This window comes from Manihot esculenta, chromosome 3 (genome assembly GCF_001659605.2).
Source record: "Manihot esculenta cultivar AM560-2 chromosome 3, M.esculenta_v8, whole genome shotgun sequence".
NCBI lineage: Eukaryota > Viridiplantae > Streptophyta > Magnoliopsida > Malpighiales > Euphorbiaceae > Manihot > Manihot esculenta.
Window position 1 is genome coordinate 2,799,286 of NC_035163.2, and position 20,342 is coordinate 2,819,627.

The 20,342-nt window shown below is 29.6% G+C and overlaps 3 protein-coding genes across 6 annotated transcripts; all 3 read right to left on the minus strand.

Annotated features, from left to right (window-relative positions):
* Positions 1-165: 165 nt before the first annotated feature.
* LOC110612019 lies at positions 166-4,779 on the minus strand. 2 transcript variants are annotated; one of them, XM_021752651.2, is made up of 6 exons: positions 4,521-4,779; positions 4,244-4,430; positions 3,324-3,513; positions 2,903-3,106; positions 1,386-1,685; positions 166-1,285 (listed from the first exon to the last, which is right to left on the minus strand). In XM_021752651.2, the coding sequence occupies exons 1-6, from the start codon at positions 4,743-4,745 to the stop codon at positions 418-420; spliced, it is 1,974 nt and encodes a 657-aa protein (XP_021608343.1). In that variant the 5' UTR covers positions 4,746-4,779; the 3' UTR covers positions 166-417. The 2 variants fall into 2 exon arrangements, with proteins under 2 accessions (XP_021608343.1, XP_021608342.1); XM_021752650.2 differs by having other exon boundaries at positions 166-1,297.
* Positions 4,780-9,730: 4,951 nt separating this feature from the next.
* Positions 9,731-12,886, minus strand: LOC110610333 (probable polyamine oxidase 5). Of its 3 annotated transcripts, XM_043955453.1 has the most exons (3): positions 12,590-12,886; positions 12,120-12,227; positions 9,731-11,652 (listed from the first exon to the last, which is right to left on the minus strand). In XM_043955453.1, the coding sequence occupies exon 3, from the start codon at positions 11,645-11,647 to the stop codon at positions 9,977-9,979; it is 1,671 nt and encodes a 556-aa protein (XP_043811388.1). In that variant the 5' UTR covers positions 11,648-11,652; positions 12,120-12,227; positions 12,590-12,886; the 3' UTR covers positions 9,731-9,976. The 3 variants fall into 3 exon arrangements, with proteins under 3 accessions (XP_043811388.1, XP_021605898.1, XP_021605900.1); XM_021750206.2 differs by lacking the exon at positions 12,120-12,227; XM_021750208.2 differs by lacking the exon at positions 12,590-12,886 and having other exon boundaries at positions 12,120-12,583.
* A 4,914-nt stretch (positions 12,887-17,800) lies between these two features.
* LOC110612156 lies at positions 17,801-18,741 on the minus strand. Its single transcript, XM_021752856.2, has one exon. The coding sequence runs from the start codon at positions 18,567-18,569 to the stop codon at positions 18,054-18,056; it is 516 nt and encodes a 171-aa protein (XP_021608548.1). The 5' UTR covers positions 18,570-18,741; the 3' UTR covers positions 17,801-18,053.
* Positions 18,742-20,342: the final 1,601 nt, after the last annotated feature.

A 20,342-nucleotide genomic window follows, 5' to 3' on the forward strand; every position in this document is an offset into this window, starting at 1 on the left:
AGAAATCTTCTCTCTCACCATCTCTGTGAATGATAGTGAAGGTGAAAGCAATTCACTTAGAAGCTCTTGTATTGAACCGCGCATGACCTTTGTTCCACAAGTAACAATGCAAGTTACACGATTGTTAATTTATGAATTCGGCTCCCTCTGTTGGGGATAAAAATAATAATAATAATATTAAATAAAATTATCAAAGCTTTGTCCATCTCAACTTGTTTTCCAGATAGATTGAAAATAAGTATCCCTTGGGTCATGATGCCCATGATACAACATCAAGTGATCTACCAAGAATTACCATCTACTTAAACGACTACTTAAAATGTAATAAACGACTTACCCTTGATAAATAAACAACAGAAAACTTGCAAGTAACCTGTGTAGTGCACCAAGCAGGTAATGTCCTTCACGAAAATCTAGTCATAACAATAATAATTCATTACTCAAGCCTTTAATGGTATCATCAAGATCTTTATCAAGTTCTAACATTTCTTGCCCTTGATGCCGCCATCTTTCCAACCTATCATGTAGGTCCACCAGCATCTTATTATCTTCAAAAATATTGGGCTCGATCAGCTTCTTCATACACTTTATCAAATACTTGCTTGCCCCTAATTTTACTTGGCAAATAATATCCAATCCGCTTTTTTCATTCTCAAATGATGAAGCAGATATCCTCTCAACAATATCAGTTAAACTAAAGATAAGACAGGCACCTGCAACAGCTTCCTTTCTGTTAAATTCGTCTACATGTTTCATTCTAGCATTATTACTTGTTAAATGAAGAACACGACCAGTTGCAGCATAATGCAACAGCAATTCAAATCCATCTTCCTTAACATAACTAGGACAACCAATCAAAACCCCTAATGTGATTCTCCGGAAAAGCATGCTGTTCTGTAAAACAAAGTAATATGATTCTGCCTCACAGTTGGATGACTTGTCAGTGGATTCAACACCATACTTCATCACTCTATGGAATTCATTGAGCCAGAGGCCAATGACTTGACAACCATACTCGTTCTCATGAACATCTGAGTCAATTTGTTTGCGTGACCAACACTCTGACATTCGAGTCAAACCCTCAAACAGCAGATCCTGGTGAGGCTTGCTATTGGGGCTCAGAATCCAAGCAATGAAACTTGCAGCAGAGACAGCAGGTTGTTCCATGATGCTATTGGGTGCCTCCAACAAGCAATTTAATTGACAATTATTTTGATAACAATTGTTGGAGAAGAGTAACCCTGATGCAAAATAGAACCAATCTGGAAAGCAGATTACAAGAGCCCTGCCAAGAAACCTTCTTAAATCAATTAGGGAAGTAGGATGAAGATGTAACAATTGCCAAAGAGGCCCTTTTTTTTAATTAACATGGAGTAAGAATATACCAGATAGATTTGCGATCAACAGATGCAAACTTCAATGTAGATGATTTAGAAATCGGACCAAATTGTTTACAAACAAGAGAATCCGATTCGCTTGTAACTTGAACTAATTGTTGAAAACTTGAAGATACGAGGGGTCCAGATAAGATCCTCAATAAGTGATCCTTGCATGGGAAATAGGCATTAGAAAATGGCAGCTCTGATGCCAACTCCAGCGGTATGCCCCACCATGTTGGTCTAGAAATGACATCTAGTATCACTGCAACTAACTCAATCAAAAACTCCAGTACTGAACCCAGATCCCTGTTGCATAAATAACAAATGAATGTTGTACAGTTGTTTATCTGACAGGATGAGCTTGGTAGGAAAACAGAATGTTGAAAAAAAAAAACATTAGATATCCGTATAAATGTGGAGTATTGTCTTGTAGACAACAGTACTTTTATCCAAATCAGAACCTATTAATAAAATTAAAAAATAAATAAATAAACAAATTCAGGAAAGATGTGAAAAGAAGAGGAGGGTTATATCAAATGTGTTAAAAACAATTGTCAAAACATGGTGCTTTTGGACAACTTGGCAAAAAAGAGGGTCTTGCTGCTGGTATGATATGACAGCGGCAAGATAAGTAGCGGCACGAAAAAGGATTACAATTTCACCTTGCAAAGAGATTTGCTACCAGACGAAACATCTCGCATAAATACATAGCATCTACATAGAGCAGGCCAGCAAAAATGGGGTTCAGCACCTGGCATAATTACATCGGGAGCTGTGCTTAGCAACATCACCACGTGTGCACCAGATGGGCTCATGGGCAAAGCATTACACATATTGCAAGTTTGGGCGTGGGACAGACAAAAGATAATAGCTCCCATCATCCATGGTATGGTCCAAAATCATGATACACCATTGGGTAATCTGTGAGTTTTAGACTTTTGATAGAATTGTTACGTTTAAATAATTTTCATGTCAATTACAATTATAAAAATGACAATTCAAGTGGAGCAATGCTCAATGTGTAATTGAGGTGACTACAGGTATATTGATTAGGAGCAAGCATTCAATCAGTTCGGTTCCAAACCAATCCAAATTTGACAAAACTGAAAAATCAAATTACCTTAAATTTAAGACTGAACAGAACTGATATTACATGAATAACTGAATCAATATGTTGGTTTGGAAAATTATTTTTTCCAAACCATGTATTGATAAATATTTTCAGTTTTTACACACTTTTGATTAATAAAACAGAGAAGAGGGTTAAAACTTCCAGTAGTATCATAGGACCAAAAATAGAAAAAGCAAAAGGAAAATTATCAAGTTGTTCAAAGTAGGAAAAATGAACCATAAGAAAGTATCCAGCTAGCATATCAGTGTTTTATGTGAGTCGAAACAAATGTATCAAATGCCTTGTGCACATGAAAAATATTAAATTCCCCTTATGAATTTCAAACTCAAATAAGGTTATGCACCAAGAAGTAGAGCTAGGATATCCATAATATCAAGAAATAGGGACTCACGTCAACATGAACCAATCATGTAGTAGAGCTCTGGTATGAATAAACATCATTGGAGAAAGCACCAAGCACAGAAGAATGGAGCGCCATTCCATCCTCTCATAAAACTCCTTGCTCAAAGTAAGGAAAGGCCTTTTCATGGTTTCTTGCAAGATATTTGATATATCATGTTTTAATGTTAGTGGATCAAGATACCATGACAGCAACCTGTAGAAACTATGTCAAACATCGAGAATATGGCATGGGAATTCATGCAATCCAAAATGAACAAGTTATTTTTGGCCTCATATTTAATGAACAAATTTTCAAGGGGAAGGGAGGAGGCATGATAAATTCTCAAGATATTACACACACATCTTTGCACTGATAATCAATTAATAGATGTTGGAGCCAAGGGGGTCAAAAAAATCCACCCACAGCAAACCTCAGTGGTAATTTATTGTTGTCAAGGGATAAGTCACCGGGCAAGTGGGAAAGGAGGTTTGAGATAGCAGTGCTTCTTCTATCAATTGATTTAACATCCAATACATGCATTGACGGGACCATATATCTACAGCAGGATGTTGAAACCGCAACCCTAGCAGCAGAACGTAATAGTAAATGAGAAGGCACCCCTACAAAAGGGAAATTCTAACGTTACTCTGTTTTTAGCAAAGTAATCCTATTTCGAGAATATTTGTAATTAGTTCAATTAGTAATGACTCATCTAATCCCATAGAAGACAACTCTGAAAAATAGCGAATGAGACACAGAAAATAAACATAATACTATTCAAATGTTTAATGAAACTAAAGAGTGTATTTCAAAATCAAATTTAGATTAGGAACGACAAACAAAATTATTGGCCAAAGCTCCTCTCTTTAAGATACTACAAAATTATTATTTCAAACTTTGGTGTTCATTTTTCTTTTTCAAAAAACTGGTAACAAGGGCTTAAACTTTAAACTTTGCCAGAGTTGAGAGATGCCCCTACATCAGTATAGGCATAAAATTTGTTCTTTCCTTTTCCTTGGAATGCATTGTTTCTAACCATTTTTTTTTCCCACATTGATTGATACAGCCTCACATCCTCCAGATAATTAGACTTGGTTTACAGAAAATCAGCAGTGAATAGTCCTGGAACACATTCATTAAGATCTAGATCGGCAAAACTCCTTTTCCGCCAGCAGAAAAGGGAGAAAAAGCAAAACAAACAAATTATACATAACTCAATTAATATGAAAACAACTTAGTAAATCAAATTTCCATTCTTTTACTCTTCATTTCTCCTCTTTAATTTCTCCTCATTCTCCCTACACTATTAAGCATCCAAACAAAGGGTTACAGAAGGATGGGGGAACTAACCATGTTGGTCCAATTTTGATACAACATCATTAACAACTTCAATAAATTCCACGCAATCCCGCTGGGAAATGCAACTGCCAACCCGCAAAATCTCTTCTTTCCCGAATGGCAACACTTTACAACTTATCGAAGTAGACAAAACACTCACAATCGTCTTGACAAAATACTCAATCATAGAATCGAAAACCTAAAATCCAAATACAATACAAATCAAAATTATACAACGACTACATTACCAAAAAAAAACATAGACAGACGAGAGTTAGAGGAGACAGACCTGTGGCGCTGTGAAGCACATGAGGGAGAGAGCGGTATCCAAAACCCTAACCCCAGCATTGTCATTGAGATTAAGAGATTGAGTTATGCTTGAAATGGAGAGATCAACAGAATCAGAATGCTCGGTTTCTTCATCTTGATAATGCATTTGTGCAGTGTGAGTTAGGGTTTGCAGGTGGAAGGCGAGTTTGCAGAAGAGATCAGTTATTTCTCCAAGTGTGGCCATCCTGATAGACTGATGTATCGAGAGAATCAGAGAACGCTCTAATTAGGGATTTTCCCGCCATATTGGAAGGACATTGCTCTAAGAGGCCTTATTGGGCCTAAACCACAATACAAAGCCCAATGAACATTTGGGCTTTCTGCTTTCTTTGTTTATTTTTATTTTTTTGTCTAAATTAAGTTTAATTAGTTTATAAATAAAAAAAATGAGTTTTTTTATTAGTATTATTACTCTCATTATTTTATCATTTTTGTTTACATTATTTTTTCATATATATTAAAAAAATAATTTTTTAAAATTAATTTTTTAATAATATTCATCTTAAAAATATTAAATTTTATTAAATATTAAGAGATATTTTTAAAAAACAATTAAAAATAAAATAGAATTATAATAGTTAATTTATATGTTAATATAGTATAAAAAAGTGAATAATAATTTTAATTTAATAAAAAAATAGATAAAAATTATAAATGAGTATTTTTCATTTTAATTTTTTTATTTTTAAATAAGTTACTTTTTATAATTTCAATGATTTATTAAATATTTTATTTTTTGATTTACCTTTTAATAGGTAGATATTTTTTAAATATTATTTAATTTTATTATATGTGCATAAATATTTTAATTAAAGAATAATATAGTCTGTTTAATTCTATTTTTAGTAAAATTTAATATATTTATTATTGTCTTTAATTTGTGTATAAAACCTTCAAAAAGGGATTAAAAAAAGGGAGTATTTTGCTTATGATTCTATTCTTTGGGCACTAATCGGTAATTTTTATTTTGTCATGGCTATTGAAAATAATTATTAATGGAGAATAAAGTGATTTTATTCTAGCAGCAAGATAAGAATAAATACCTTATTATAAGGAAAATAAAAGGCATTATAAAAGAAACAACAGAAAGGAAAAAATTTATATATATATAAAATAATAAAAAAAAAAAAAAAAAAAACTTTTTCATCCCACTTCTGTCAACTTTTGATTGAAGAGTGGAAGAATTTGTACTTTATATACTTTCTGACTCTGTTTTATAAATTTTGTTTTTTTTTTATATATTAAAAAATATAATTTTTTTTATTATTTTTTAAATTATATTTAAATTAAAAATAATAAATTTTATTAAATATTAAAAAAATATTTTTAAAAAATTTTTAAAAATAAAATAAAATAAAATAAAATTATAATAGTCTATTTATATATTATTATAGTTTTTTAAAAAAAATATCCCACTAATTGAAGAGGGAAAGAATTTGTATTTTATATATTTTTATAATTTTTATATATTTTATTTTTTCATATATATTAAAAATTATAATTTATATAGTTGATTTTTATATATTTTATTTTTTCATATATATTAAAGATTTCAAAATGTGAATTATATTTTATATAGTTGATTTAGTTTTATTTAGATTTTATTGCCTTTTAATAATAATTTAAAGATAAATTTAAATTAAAAAATAAAATTTAATATTTTTACTGTTTATTATATAATATAGTTAGAAGTTAATAAAATAAGGGTTCTATCCCTCTTTTTTCTAAAAAAAAAAAATATATTATTTATAATTAATATTAAATATTTAATTAAATTTTAAAATATTAAAAATAAAGTATAAAAAATAAAAAATATATTTAAAAATTAAACCGATCAAATTAAATCGAATTGAATTAAATAAATTCAATTTAAATATATTTAAAATTAATTTAATTTAATTTTTATAAGTATAAAAATTTTAATTTTTAATTTATTTAATTCGATTCGATTTAAAATTAAATTTTTAATCAGCAATATAACTCATGTTTTTAACTCCACTAGATTCTTATATTTAACAAAAAGACATAGTAATGAAAACTTTAAAAATTTGAGTAACATCCATCATTATTACAAATAGGACTAAAGCTTTAATTAATTTTGTTGTTATCATTAAAGCTTTGTTTTCAAGTGATAGTTTTCTGGGTATGCTTCAAAAATGGTGGACCACACTCATATCATATTTTATTCAAAGCAGAAATCCAAAAGGAAATTAAATATATATCCCTCATATTTACCAAAATCCCATCTAAAATTTCAAAATTTTTTATACTAAACCATTTAGTTTTTCACTTTTTCATTTTGGCAATAAAATTATTAATTTATAAAATTATTATAAAAAATAAAATTTAAAATTTAAATTAAGGGATTTATTATTTAATTTATAAATATTATTATTATTAATAAATTAGTATTTATATTTTTAAAAATTTATTAAAACGATTTTATATTTTCTCTCCGTCGATAAAAGAATCATTTTATTCTATTTTATGTTATAAATAGATGAAAATTGAAAGAAAAAATTTTAAAATCTAATTTTATTATCAAATAAAATCCTTTATTTAATTTCTAAATATTGTTATTATTAATAAGTCAGTTCTTACATTTTTAGAAATTTATTAAAATATTCTTATTTTTTTTTAAATATATTAAAACGCATTTATTATTTTTTTTCCGTCAATAAAATAGTATATTTTCTTACTTTTCTTTTTTAAAAAAGAAGAATAAGAGAAAGAAGGAGACGGAGAAAAAGATAATAATAACAAATAAGAAGAAAAAGAGAAAGAATTGTCTCAAAAAATCGAAGAAGAAGAGAAAGAAAAAGAAGAGAGGTAAAATGGAAGAAGGAGAAGGAGAAGAGAGAGGGTAATTTGATCTTTTATTATATTTTTAACAGTAAAATTAAATAGAATGACTATTTTATTTATCGAGAAAAAAGATAAAGATATTTTAATAAATTTTTAAAAATATAGGAATTAACTTGTTAATAATGACAATACTCCTAAACTAAATTATAAATCTCTTTTTAAATTATTATAATTTAATAACGAATTTTATAGAGCGACTATTTTATGAATAAAATAAAATTCTAAAAATTAAATTATTTTTTGTTAAAATGACATGAATAGAGTTGTGAATTTTATTAAATATCAAGGATTATATTGTAAATTACCTAATATATATGTGATGATGAATCTGATTCTGGGTAATGGTCAAGGATGAGAGGCTATGAATAGACACCTAGATTCCTTCCTTCCCCAAAAAATTATAAGTCCTTTTATTAAAGCAAGCTCTTATCATCACAAAGGACTTTAATTTATAAAGCAAATGCTAGATACCCAACATGATAACTTACTTAAATCAGTTATCTTTTCTTTCACCATCATTGTCTCTCTTTAAGGTTAGAAAAAAGCTATTTTCATTTAAGAAAGAATAAAGCACACATCTACTCATGCATATATCATCACACTTTTAATCCAACATTTATTAAAATATATATATCAAAAGGAATGGCTTATTCTTCTGGTTATAAATTTTTAATTAATAGAGTAGAATCATCATCATCATCAAATTCAAATGCTTTTTCTTTCTTGAAATATTGCATATGAATGTCAACTTTTAGTCACTTTTAAAAGATGTGTGGGTTTGATTAATGATCAACTTTAGCAGCTTTTGGTTTTTGTACTTGAGCACAATGAAAACAAATATAAAAACTAGACATCTCAAATAGCAAAGGAGATGTTACATCTTGGATTGGTAGCCATCCATTTTGCAGGTTTCATCAATTCAAGGGTCCCCAACTTCCAACCCTACTAGTACTCTCCAATGGCCAAAGGTTCAAGATCTAAGATTCAAGAAAAGGAAATGGATAGCTTTGGACCATAATATATATATAATCAGATTATCTGAGCAAGGTAAAACTAAATATTTTTCATTTCACTCGTTTGTTTTATTAAGCAGACAAAGGACTAGGTGACAGATTGGTGGTGTGATATGCAAAATCATGAAAGGGTGATTGAAGGCCACAAGAGGCAGAAAAGAGACAGCAAGTGGGTCACTCCAGTGTTTTTGGGGGGAAGAGGAGATGGCTGGCAAATCTTGCAATAATGGAGACTCTATCAATAGCTCTGTTGATTTGATCAGACAGCAAAATCACCAAACCAGACACCATAGAAATACCAAATCCAAAGGCAATAAATAGAGCTAGATATTTAGGAAGATTTTTTTATTTAGTATATGAAACTATATGAGAAACCCTTGAACAAAATCTCAATTATTAACAACATAGAGGACCAATCTGTGTGGCTATGTTTATGCTTTCACAACCGTTGATTTAACTCCTGTTTTGAGCAATCTAAAGGATGGGATTTGAGATTTTGGATTGACATTAGTGGACAGAAATGTGTGTGCTTATTTAGGTGATAATGTTTGGTTAAGGACAGTCGTTGTCTGTAGCAAGCAGAGTAAGGATTTGGTGTTTGCATAGAAATCTAATGGTACAAAGCGGGTAGGCCACGGGTGTTGTCTACTAAGAAGCCAAGTAAAAATAAGTTAAAACTGTCTTAATGTGTGTCTTCTTGCTATTTCCTTCACGTATGCATGGATCGGGACCTATCATTGTGATGGGTCCCGCTTTAAAGCAGACAGATGATCATATTAAACTCAGTGGTACTTGAGTTATCTCTAAAATAAAATTCTGAGTAGAATACTCGAGAAGAAAACAGTATAGGATTGGCCCATCTCATAGCTTCAATTCCCTGCAGGAGGTATATTATCCACATTTTCATGTGAATCATGTAAAGTCCCATGGGCAGTTCATTGTATTTCCAAATTCCAAGTTTTGTTTTTGGGTTGCAACAAGAAGGGCTTGTTTGGAGTTGCCAACAAAAAACAACATTAAGACAAAGTCACAGCAGAAAGAAAGCTACTGCTGAAGGGATTCCTAGCTGGAAAGACACGGGTTTATCGGATCCTGTCCCAAAAACAAAAACAAAAACTTACACAAGTGGGGATCCAAAGTTTTTGCTCTCTTTATGTTTCTTTTACTTTAATCTTTGGAATAATCAATCCAAAACCAATCTTTCAATTGGTTTTTGCTTTATAGAAGCAACTCTAAGAGACTAAAATAGGAGCAAAAAACACACAAACATAGAGAATTAGGCAATAGAAAATTGGAAAGAAGCTTCTTTAATTTCAGGCAATACATCTAAAAATGTCACCATCCATCTCTTTCATCCCTCCCTAATTCTCTTCTTTGCTCTCACTCATCAACTTTATACAAAGAGAAAGAAAGATGTTTTAGATGGAAAATGGAAAAAAAAAATTCACCAAAATGTCTAACAAATTTATATATATATATATATATATATATATATATATATATATATATATATATGTTACTATACGGTAATAAGTTTCTAAATCTCAACACAATGATAATGTTGAAGAAGCCTGTTGGCTTCCCTAAGACCACTAAAATACGCACCATGAGTAGTAGAATAGTGGGTTCTATGTGTTGCCTCCCCTGCAAATAGAATTTGAAGTGGAGGACACCCAGCAGACTCATAATTACCAATCTTAGCAGGCAATGGCTCTGCTAATGAATCCATATCATCTCCACCGGATCCAACTGCTATATAACTGTAAGATCCCAAGAACAGAGGATCATTCCCCCATTTGCTCTTCAAAACCTTGCTGATTTTAATTTCATTTGCACTTAAGTTCCCATTGGACAATTCATGAGAATTACCATTCACTTGCTTCTGAGGTGCTTGTAGAAAGCTAGATATTGTTGTTGAAACCCCATTAATTGTATCTTCATCACTAAGAGATTCAAGCTCAACTGCTTCTTTCCCTGCAAACCAAGATAGTAACACACTAGAGTTCTTGTAAATTGGACATATAGAAGCTGTCCTTCTCATCCACCATGGTATCTTTTTGTTCCTCAATTCTGACTCTGTCCGATGAAAAGCCATTTGCAAGAAAGGAAACTTGTTGCCAACTTCATCTTTGTCATCATGGGTAGAACTCAATTGCAAAAATAACTTATTAACAACACCAAATCCTAACCTTGATATGGCCTCAGTCTTGAAAGATGGAAGAGGAGGACTGAACATACCTGAATCTTGGCCAATTCCAGCTTTAAGCACCCCAAGTGATACTGTGACCACAACATGGTCAGCACACATAACCGATCCATCGCTGAAATGTAACTTTACTGGTCTATTGGCATACCCATTTTCCATTGATTGTTGAGCTTCAGGTTGCCATTCGATTCTTGCTACCTTCCGGCCTAATTGGATTAGACCTTTAGGCAGAACAGAAGCTAGTGATTCAATTATGCTCAAGTAGCCCTTTGCAATGGTGATTTCCTCACCTGGAAACATCTGGTACTCGCTTTCTGCATCAAAATCTAGAGTCAGGAGATCACCTGCCGAAGTATAAGTCCTTTGAACATTTTCATGCATCGCAAAATGGGCTTCCTCGAGCAATTTTCTGCTCCAATTACCAAACCCTTTGGTCTCTCCTTCTTCATCTTTCACAGAATCCCAATAAGCATCCAAGCCTTGTCTAAGAAAAGCACCAACACTCAGCTTACCAGGAACACCACCATTGCTTTTACAAATCTTAGAAGCTTTGGCTGCAAGCCTGTGGAAATCAAGTCCTTCACTGTTTTCACTCCTTTCAATCAATTTTCCCTGAGCAAAATCCATCAGGTTCTTGAAAAGAGTAGATATGGACTTAACAAGTGATGGATTGAGCTCACACCCACCTTCAGCTATAGTCTTTGGCTCGTCCAAGAATCCATCCATGCACTCCCACGGCTGCTCAGACTCGAGGGAATTGATTTCTTGAGCAATTTTGTGAACTGGGCTGCCTCCAATGCCATGGATCCATGTTGCTCCCATCTCTATCCGGTTACCCCCAAATTCAGAAGTGTTAATTCTCCCACCAATTCTATTGCCACCTTCTACAACGCAGAGCTCAAACGAATCTTTTGAGCTAGCAGAAGTGTAGAGCTTGTTTGCAGCCGTGAGACCTGCCATTCCTGCTCCAATAATTACAATTCTTGGCTTCTTGGCCACCATTGTAGCTAGGCAGCAAGATTGAACAGCAAACAGAAAGGAAATAAGTCAACAAACAGAGGAAAAAGAGAGAAAAAGAGTGAAGATGAATCTGTGAGTTGATATTGAATTACTAATATGAAGAAATTTATAAGGGAGATGGGGAGTGTGTGAGGTGTTTTTAGCTGCTTCTTTTTACATAAAATTTATTTATTTATTTCTCTAATAAAGACAGGGCACTACTTTTCTTGAATTCTACAAGTAATTTTAGCTGATACCCAAAAAGAAAAAGAAAAAGAAAATCTCTTAAAATCATCTCACTAGTCTCCAGTCTCTAGTCTCTCTCAAGTCTGAACCCCACTTCCATTTATATGTGAGTCCCAATTAATAACACCGGGGAAGAAATTTTTACTGCTAGGTGGCTGAAAATTGAAAGAAAATTAATTATGGAGATGGGCAACATAACAATAAAAGGTTGACAGTGCCTCTCACCAACCTCACATGTAAATTGAGCTATAGACGGCCCACCAACTCAGCAATTCGATGGTCTTGATCAGTCGATGGGCAGTCGTTGGATGGGTCAAAACCATGCAATCATCCCCATCTAAAGTTGACCAACAAAATATCATCATTAATTTTCATTTCCTTTGAAAAAAAAAATTCTTTAGCCCTTTTACGCTTCGATGACAAGAAATGATTAATTTTCTAAAAATTTTTTTGGCTGTTTTCGATAAACAAATACAACAATGCCTGAGGGCCTGGAATATATATTCATATTAAAGCCCAAACAAACAAGGCCCATTCCCAAATAAGAGAATTCAGATAGATCAACTCGAAGAACAGGCAGACTGAGCGCCGCTCCATCTCCGTTGAAACTAGACAAAACGGCGCTGTTTCTCCAGAACCAAGCATTGCTGTAAATCAATTTCCAGAAGAAAGAACGCAAGCAACAATCAGTTCAATTACCTCTGACAGAAACGGCAAAAACTCTCGTCAGCGTCAACAGGATAGAGGAAACCAGATTCTGTGGCATTTGCAGTCTCAAGTACCCATGAAGGAGCCGAAGTAAAAATATGAACGGAGCCTTTATTCTCCGGTCTTCATGAACGCTCCCGAACCGCAGACTCAAAGGAGACAACTCCACCCAGAGCCACCAGGCGAAAGCATCCAAATCCAAACCGCTTGGCTTTTTCGAGACAAAGCTACAGGAGAAGAAAACTTTTTCAGAGAAATTTCTCACTTGTCCTCTGTTGGATGCTAAATTGTGAAGAAAAAAAAATGATTAAAAATGGGGAAATAACAAATATGTCCTCACAAATTAAAAAAGAGTTAAAAAATTGAGAGTATTTAAATATTTTAATACGAATATTTTTTATTTTTTATTTCTCTATTTCTTTCTAATTTACAGAAAAATGATTTTGATTAAATACAAAAGGTTAAAAAATTAATTTGTCATCTTTTCTCATTATTTCTCTTTTTTTTATTTATTAAATATTTAAAATTTTATAAAAAATTAATTTTATTTAATTTTTTAATATATATATAAATAAATAAAAATTATGAACCGAAAAAATTAATAAATCAGAAGGAATTGACTTAATAAAAAGAGGGGCACGAGATTGAATTTGGGATTGAGATTTGAGACGAGGGGTCAAAGGCATTATTATTTTGCAATGATTAAGCAATCACTTAAGGCTTCATTAATACATTATTTAATATTATTAATTATAGCTAAAGCATCATTATCAATGCTTAATCAATGAGCCAAGGAAATTAAGGCAAATTCTAGAGTTCCCAAATCTTACTCCACGTGTTATATGGTGTGACCCCAATTTTCCTTGCCCTTCAACCTTGGTACCACGTGTCCCTTTTGTAATAATTTCTTCCCGTCGAGATACCCAACAAATTAGGGATGGTGGGTGGTTTCGATTCGGTTTAATATTGAATTAAATTAATCAATTAAATATTATAATTTTAATATTTATAAAAATTAATTTTAGAATATAAATTAATTTGAATTAAATTAATTTAATTTAATATTAAATTTTGTACTGTATTTTTTATTTTTATATTTTAAAATTAAATTAAAATATTTTAATTTTAATTATAGTTTAAACTTTTTATATTATAAAAGAAATATATTATTAATTTTTTATTAAAATTGATTCGAATTAAAATAATCAAAAAATTTTAGAAGATAAATTTATTTTTTTAAAAATAATTTATTCTTTTATTAAAAAAATATTTTTCGTTAACTAAATTTTCTTTATATTCTAAATATCAAAAATTTTACTCACTAAATCAGTCAGTATTTTTATTATTTTGCATATTCATTATAAAAAAAAGCTGACATCACTAATGTAAGACTAAATGTAAAATAAATCTAATTGAATTTAACCCTAATTTAATTTCAAAATCCAATTTGAATCATGAACAAATCTTATCTGAAAGCTCCAGTTTTTCTTCTCAAACAGAAGTTTATCTCAAAAACAATGAAAGTTAACCTTTCATCTTAATCATTTTACAATCATAATTAAGAGATGAAATGTCAAAATGATGAATTGGTTTGACCTATTATTATGAATTGATCTTAAAATCTTTCTCACCAACAAATTGAAATTACAACTCTCAAAATTTGATTTTCTTTTCCCTTGAAGAAAAGAGCCCATGCCTGAAATGGACCAACATAACTAACAACTCAAACAAATTAAACAATTCTATTTATCTATTTGGTGTAGAAAATAGAAATTTGTTTAACCTAAAATAGCTCTTTTTTGTCCACAATATATTGATAACTAAAAAGAAAAATTATTTGTTGTAAAATGAAAAAATAGAGTTTATAAGTGTGTAAATTTAGTTTGGGAGGATCACGTATTTCCTCTTTATTTGCGTATTTCCCTTTATTTTTTTTTTAGTGATGCATGATTACAGTGCCACATGTGTCTATCACACAGACCTGTACGTACGGATGTAGCTGCTCATCTATTCCTGTCAAATAGCCATTTAATTTTCCTCCGCCACATTACATAAGCTAGGTTCTCCTCTAGTGAGTTCAAATATTTGACCAGTCCGGCTTATTTTGATTATGAGCTGAATGACGCACTAATGAATCACTGAACTTTGGACTTGTTTCTGTTTTTAGGATCCGGTCTCAGTCCGAATACCAAAAACTCAGCGGTCATCACAAATTATATAAATTTAGCTACTGAATTAAACAAAATCAAAGGCGTGCATATTGTTTTTTTAAATTATATATTACACGATTTTTCATAATGAAATAAAAAAAATTTATTGAAATCACAAAAAAGAGCCAATAAGAATTGGGTTTGATATGTATTGTATTTACTATTATTTAAATCAAAAGACATAAATATTGTAGTCATTTATAAATTCCTTATTTTCTAATGTGAAAAATATATATTTTATATGGCATTAAAAAAAATAAATTAATAAAATGAAAATTTAAACTTCTAACCCTAATATGGATTTGGTATTAGGGCATAAGATATAAAATAATGCAGAATGAGGAAATTGAGATTTAGATTGAAAAATCTAAATCTAATTACATTAATATAACCATTCATATAAGTGAATCTCTATAAAATAATAATGTAATTATAATTTATAAATGAGTAAGATTTTTTTTTCTGAATTTTGGTTGATTATTATATAATATAAGATATTTTTTATTTAATTAGAGTATTTTTTTATTTTTTAAAATTAAACTTTGAAATGAAATGAAATTTTGATTAATTAAAGCTTAAGTAATTGTGAGCTGGGCTGGCCCAGGTGGGAACATTGGCTAGTGAAATTAGGCAATGACACCTTGTTTAAATAAAGATTCATTTTCCATGCATTCAACACCTAAACCAAAAACAACTCAATTAAAGAACCACATTTTTAAACAAATTCATGTAATTATGAATTTTAATCTTAAAAAAATTCACTATTTTTTTAGTATTGGAAAATATATTTTATATTTTAAAAAATTTACTCATTAATTTATTTATTAATTTTAGCTGTTAAATATTATAAAAAATATTAAAATATTTTTAATACGAAGTAACTAATTAATAATTTTTAAAAAATTTAAAGTATTAATTATTAAAATTATAAAAATTAAATAGTAAAAATTTAAATAATAAATTTTTTAAAAATAATAAATTAATAAATAAATTTATTTGTATTATAAAAATTAAGTAGTAATGTTTTTATTTAATACGGTCAAGTGTTTGGTTTTAAGCGTGAGAATTAAATCTCAAATTATTTAGGAACGGTGGTGATTGCCTGATGAAGATTCGAGCAATACTTCCCCTGATCAATTTTCTTATGGAAGTCTCTTTTCTTAAGTGGACTTTCCCACAAGATCCAAGTTCGTATCCTGCAAATATCATTATTGAAAATATTTAATTGAATGCTTGCATTGCATTCACGTCATTTTATATTTTAATTTAAATATTTAAATATTAAATAAATTAATTTAATATTTTTATTCAAATATAATTTTAATTAATTTTAAAATTAAAAAATAAATAATTCAATAATTAAACTCTATATTTTTAATAGCAATAAATTTTATTTTATTATAAATATAATAGACATGTTATTTAATTTAAAATATTAATATATATATATATATAATAATTAAAATAATATATAATAAAATATTAATAATTATTATTACAGAATAAAATTTATATATTTAACAGTTAAATTATAATTATTTTTAAAATTAAACATATCAATGACTATAGTCAAGTTAATATTATTTTTATATATAAAATAAAATATTATATTATTAAATTTTTATATTTTAATTTTTGAAAATTAATTAAAATTTTGTTTAAATGCAAATGTTATATCAAGTTATCTAAAATTTAAATTTTAAATTAAAATGTAAAATAAGGTAAATTTTGAGTATTTTTCCGTCAATCCTTTATTTCTTAATAACAATTAAATAAAGGTTCATTAGCAAGTTAATAAATTTTATTATTTGTAAATTTAAGATTCTTTTGGTTTACAAAAAACAATTTATACTTAAAAATAATTTATTTTCTATTATTTAATTTTAATTTAAAAAATAAAATATATTAATAAATTTATATAAAAATTTTATCATGTAAAAAACAATTTTATTTTTTCAAAATGATTTAATTTTAAATTAATTCATAAAAATATTTTTTATTGATTAATTTTTAAAAATGATTTAAATAATAAAAATATAAAAAATATTTTCTTAAAATTAAAATAACTTGAGATAATAAAAATTCATTTTAGTGTTGAAATATTTGTATGTAGACTATGGAAAATATTGACTCAATATTTACTCTTGTAAGTGGTATTTATTTTTGTCCCACCTCATTCTTTTTTCTATTTTATTCATTTTCCTCACAAAATTTAACATTAAAAGTAAAATTATTTAAAATTGATGCACTTGGACATTATTTTAGCAACTATTTATTATTTCTAAACACTAATGCTTTTATTGAGAAAATAAACTCTAATAACCACTAAAATTTTTTACATTACATCCAACTTTAAAAAAAATAAATTTAAAATCCATTAGAATTTATTATGAATTTATTATACACATCAATTCATCCATATCATGTTTAACTTGTACTTAAAACAGATTAAATTATTCGAAAATATAAGTTTATTAAAAAAAATATAACTTACTTGATATAATAAAAATATGTCGGACAAATAAAAATAGTAAAATGATAATTACACGTTATTAAAGAATAAAAAAATAAATAAATTATACATCACTAAAATATAAAAAATAACCTTTTAATTTAAACTTATGCACATTAACTCTATTTTTTTTAAATTTAAAAAAACACTGAACATGTATTTTAAATTAATTATAACTAAAAAGAATTTAAAAAAATAAGACTTTTAAGATTATAAAAAAATCTTCAATATCAAAAAAAAAACAAATTTATATCCATATATAATTGAAGTGTTTTTTTTTCAACTGAAAATTGAAAATTAGAATAATAAAACCTAAATCTCTCATATAAGTTTACTTTATATAATTAAAGAGTTTGATTGCAGAAATATACAAAAAAAAAAAAAGCAAATAAACCAGAAATTTATACAATAATTAATAAAAGCAGTAATTACTAATTAGTGATTACAAAAGCGAGCTGCTGCAAAATGCAGAGAGAAAAACAAAAAAAAAAAAAAAAAAAAAAGGCAGCTGCATGCTTCTACCTTCCTCTATTTTAAAACTACATCGTTTTGTGTATTAAAATTGTACTATTCCTTTTGTATTACTAATAATTTCACATTTGTCCATATCTGACCTAACCCACCACCCCAAAATCCTTAAATAAAATAATCGATTAAACCCCAAACCCCCATGCTTTTCACGTTTACTCAATGGTCAAAAAACCCTTCTAGAAATCTCGCTATACTACCACCGTCAACCATACCCTTCCATCGATACGTCACCAACGCCGCCGCCCTCCGCCTTCAGCAACTCACGCGCCTCATTAGAACCCCACGCGCCTTCATTCTCCACTTGAAACAAATCGCAAAACCCATCAATGCCACAAGACTTGGTAGCATTAACAATCCCACCCATGTCTACGCTAACCATGACCGACGACTCCCAGTCCGAAAATGAAGAGCCACAGCTCTCTTCGTTGCCGTTGATTGTGATATAAGAAGAAGAAGACTGAACAATCAAAGGCGAAGAATATGGATTCTCAATAAACTTAACCTTAGTAGTGTTAGTAAAACTAGAAGAAGCTCCATCAGAGTCAGTATCAAGAAACTTCATGAGCTCATCTACAGTTTCATCGTCCATTGAAAGCCAAGCTAAGATATCTTCATCCAGATCTCCGGAAGTGTCAGGAAGCGTCGGAGGTGGAGATTTCTCGACGGCCAAGTCGCCGCTGCTATCATCAAACTCTTCTCTCAGTGTTGAATCCTCCATGTTTGGATTGTGATTCTCGTTTTGGTGAGGGTTTGATAGAGAGAGAAGAGTGACAGAGCCGTGTGATTTGTTAGGGTCTATAAATACTCTTTGTCTCTTCTACACTAAGAGCACGCGGCGGCAGCGTGGACGAGAAGGGTCTGGAAATTAATATATTTTTTTTGAAATTTGGTTGGTGGGTCCTCCTGGGATACTGTGGTCGTCATTGGATGGAGTGAGAACCGTAGGATGTGATCTGAATGGACGGAAAGAGATGACAGGGTGGCAGAGAGAGCCACGTGGAAAGTGAGGGGATAAGGAAGTGACGTGGCATTGAATGGAAAAGGCGGGAATTTTATGGAGGAAGAGAGAAAAAGGTAAGAGATGTGTCAGTAAGACTGTTTCGGGATGCAGAAAGCAACCCTCGATATACGGATTTGGTTTTTTTGGTAATTTTGTTTTTTTGCTTAAAGTAATTTACAATTTTGCCCTCTATTTCTTATTAATTTCTAACGTTCTGCCTGCTGGGACAGTCTCGCACTGTCTCATCCAAAGCTATTACAATTTCCATTTTTATTTTTATTTTTTTAATTTCAAAAACATTTTTGAATTAAACCCATATTACTCAATATTTTAAAAATATTAAATAATTAATTGCTGGTTGCTTTGTGGACCACTTAAACCTTACACGTCATCATTATTTTCTTTCAGGTTTCCTAAATTATAGAAGACGTCATTTAAAAATTGAAATAGGTTATCTATTTATATTTATTCTTTAATTTGAATCAGCATTTATATTATATTTTTTTCAATAGAAAAAAAATAAAGATATATTTAATATTTCAGGAATTTGGACAAGTATATAATACTGTGAATTGCAAAATAGGAAAAGTATAAATTTTGACTTAAATAAGGATATTTGGTTTATGCAAGGGAAAGATTAACGAGGAATGAGTAATTGCCTTAGAGGAGAAGCAAAGGATTTAGATTCACCGTTTGGGTATCTCATTACCTAACGTCTACTTGGCATTATTATTGAAGCTGCAATTGGGAAAAAAAAAAAACAGACGTTAATTAAAAATATTAAAAATGATAAAAATTTATTTTTTATTTAACATGAAGTAGTTTAATTATATAATTTTACAAAAATTCATTTAAAATTTTTTTCTTCTAAAATAAATTCAATTTAAAACACGGATAAATAAAATATAATTTCTAATTGATTCTATCTATAAAATATTTTGTAAACATTAGTGCGACTAAGAATTTTCCCACTCGCCAGGAAATATCATCTTGGATTTTAGCATAGCATGTTCTATTAACTATTTGAAGAAGAAAGGTGAGGCCCCAAGTTCAGCAACGCATCTTCCAAACGCATGCTTTAGGAGAGCTTCAGAGGTAAATTTATGCGAGTTCCAATTAGGCAAATTATTATTTAATCTATTTATTTTTATTAATAATTTCGCCTTTTTGTCATGAATAGTATATTAAGAAAAATATCTTCAATTAGAAACAAATGGAGCATCTGGGCTGTTTCTTTTTCTTTTCTTGTTTTATTTATTTATTTTTTTTGCCAAAGCTGGGGATTGAAAAATTAGAACATCGGATTGAAGAAGAAGAACATCGGACTAAGCCTGCGAGTCCTCCTTATTTTAACTTTCACCAGTTAAAAAGGTGGCAAAACCAATTGGGCAATTGCCATTTTCTGTATATTGCGTCATTGCGATTTACTTGCATGGCTTGCCCTTCTTCCATGCCAACGATTCTGGTTAAACAAACCGTCTACTTCCCATC

Coding starts and splice junctions, on each gene's coding strand:
- LOC110612019 (XM_021752650.2), bottom strand. CDS start 4,745: ATGGCCACACTTGGAGAAATAACTGATCTCTTCTGCAAACTCGCCTTC. Junction 4,431..4,520: donor TGTGCTTCACAGCGCCACAG/GTCTGTCTCCTC, acceptor TTTGGATTTTAG/GTTTTCGATTCTATGATTGA. Junction 3,107..3,323: donor AACAATAAATTACCACTGAG/GTTTGCTGTGGG, acceptor TAGTTTCTACAG/GTTGCTGTCATGGTATCTTG.
- LOC110610333 (XM_021750206.2), bottom strand. CDS start 12,656: ATGCCACAGAATCTGGTTTCCTCTATCCTGTTGACGCTGACGAGAGTT. Junction 11,653..12,589: donor TTTTGCCGTTTCTGTCAGAG/GTAATTGAACTG, acceptor CTTGCTGCCTAG/CTACAATGGTGGCCAAGAAG.
- LOC110612156 (XM_021752856.2), bottom strand. CDS start 18,569: ATGGAGGATTCAACACTGAGAGAAGAGTTTGATGATAGCAGCGGCGAC.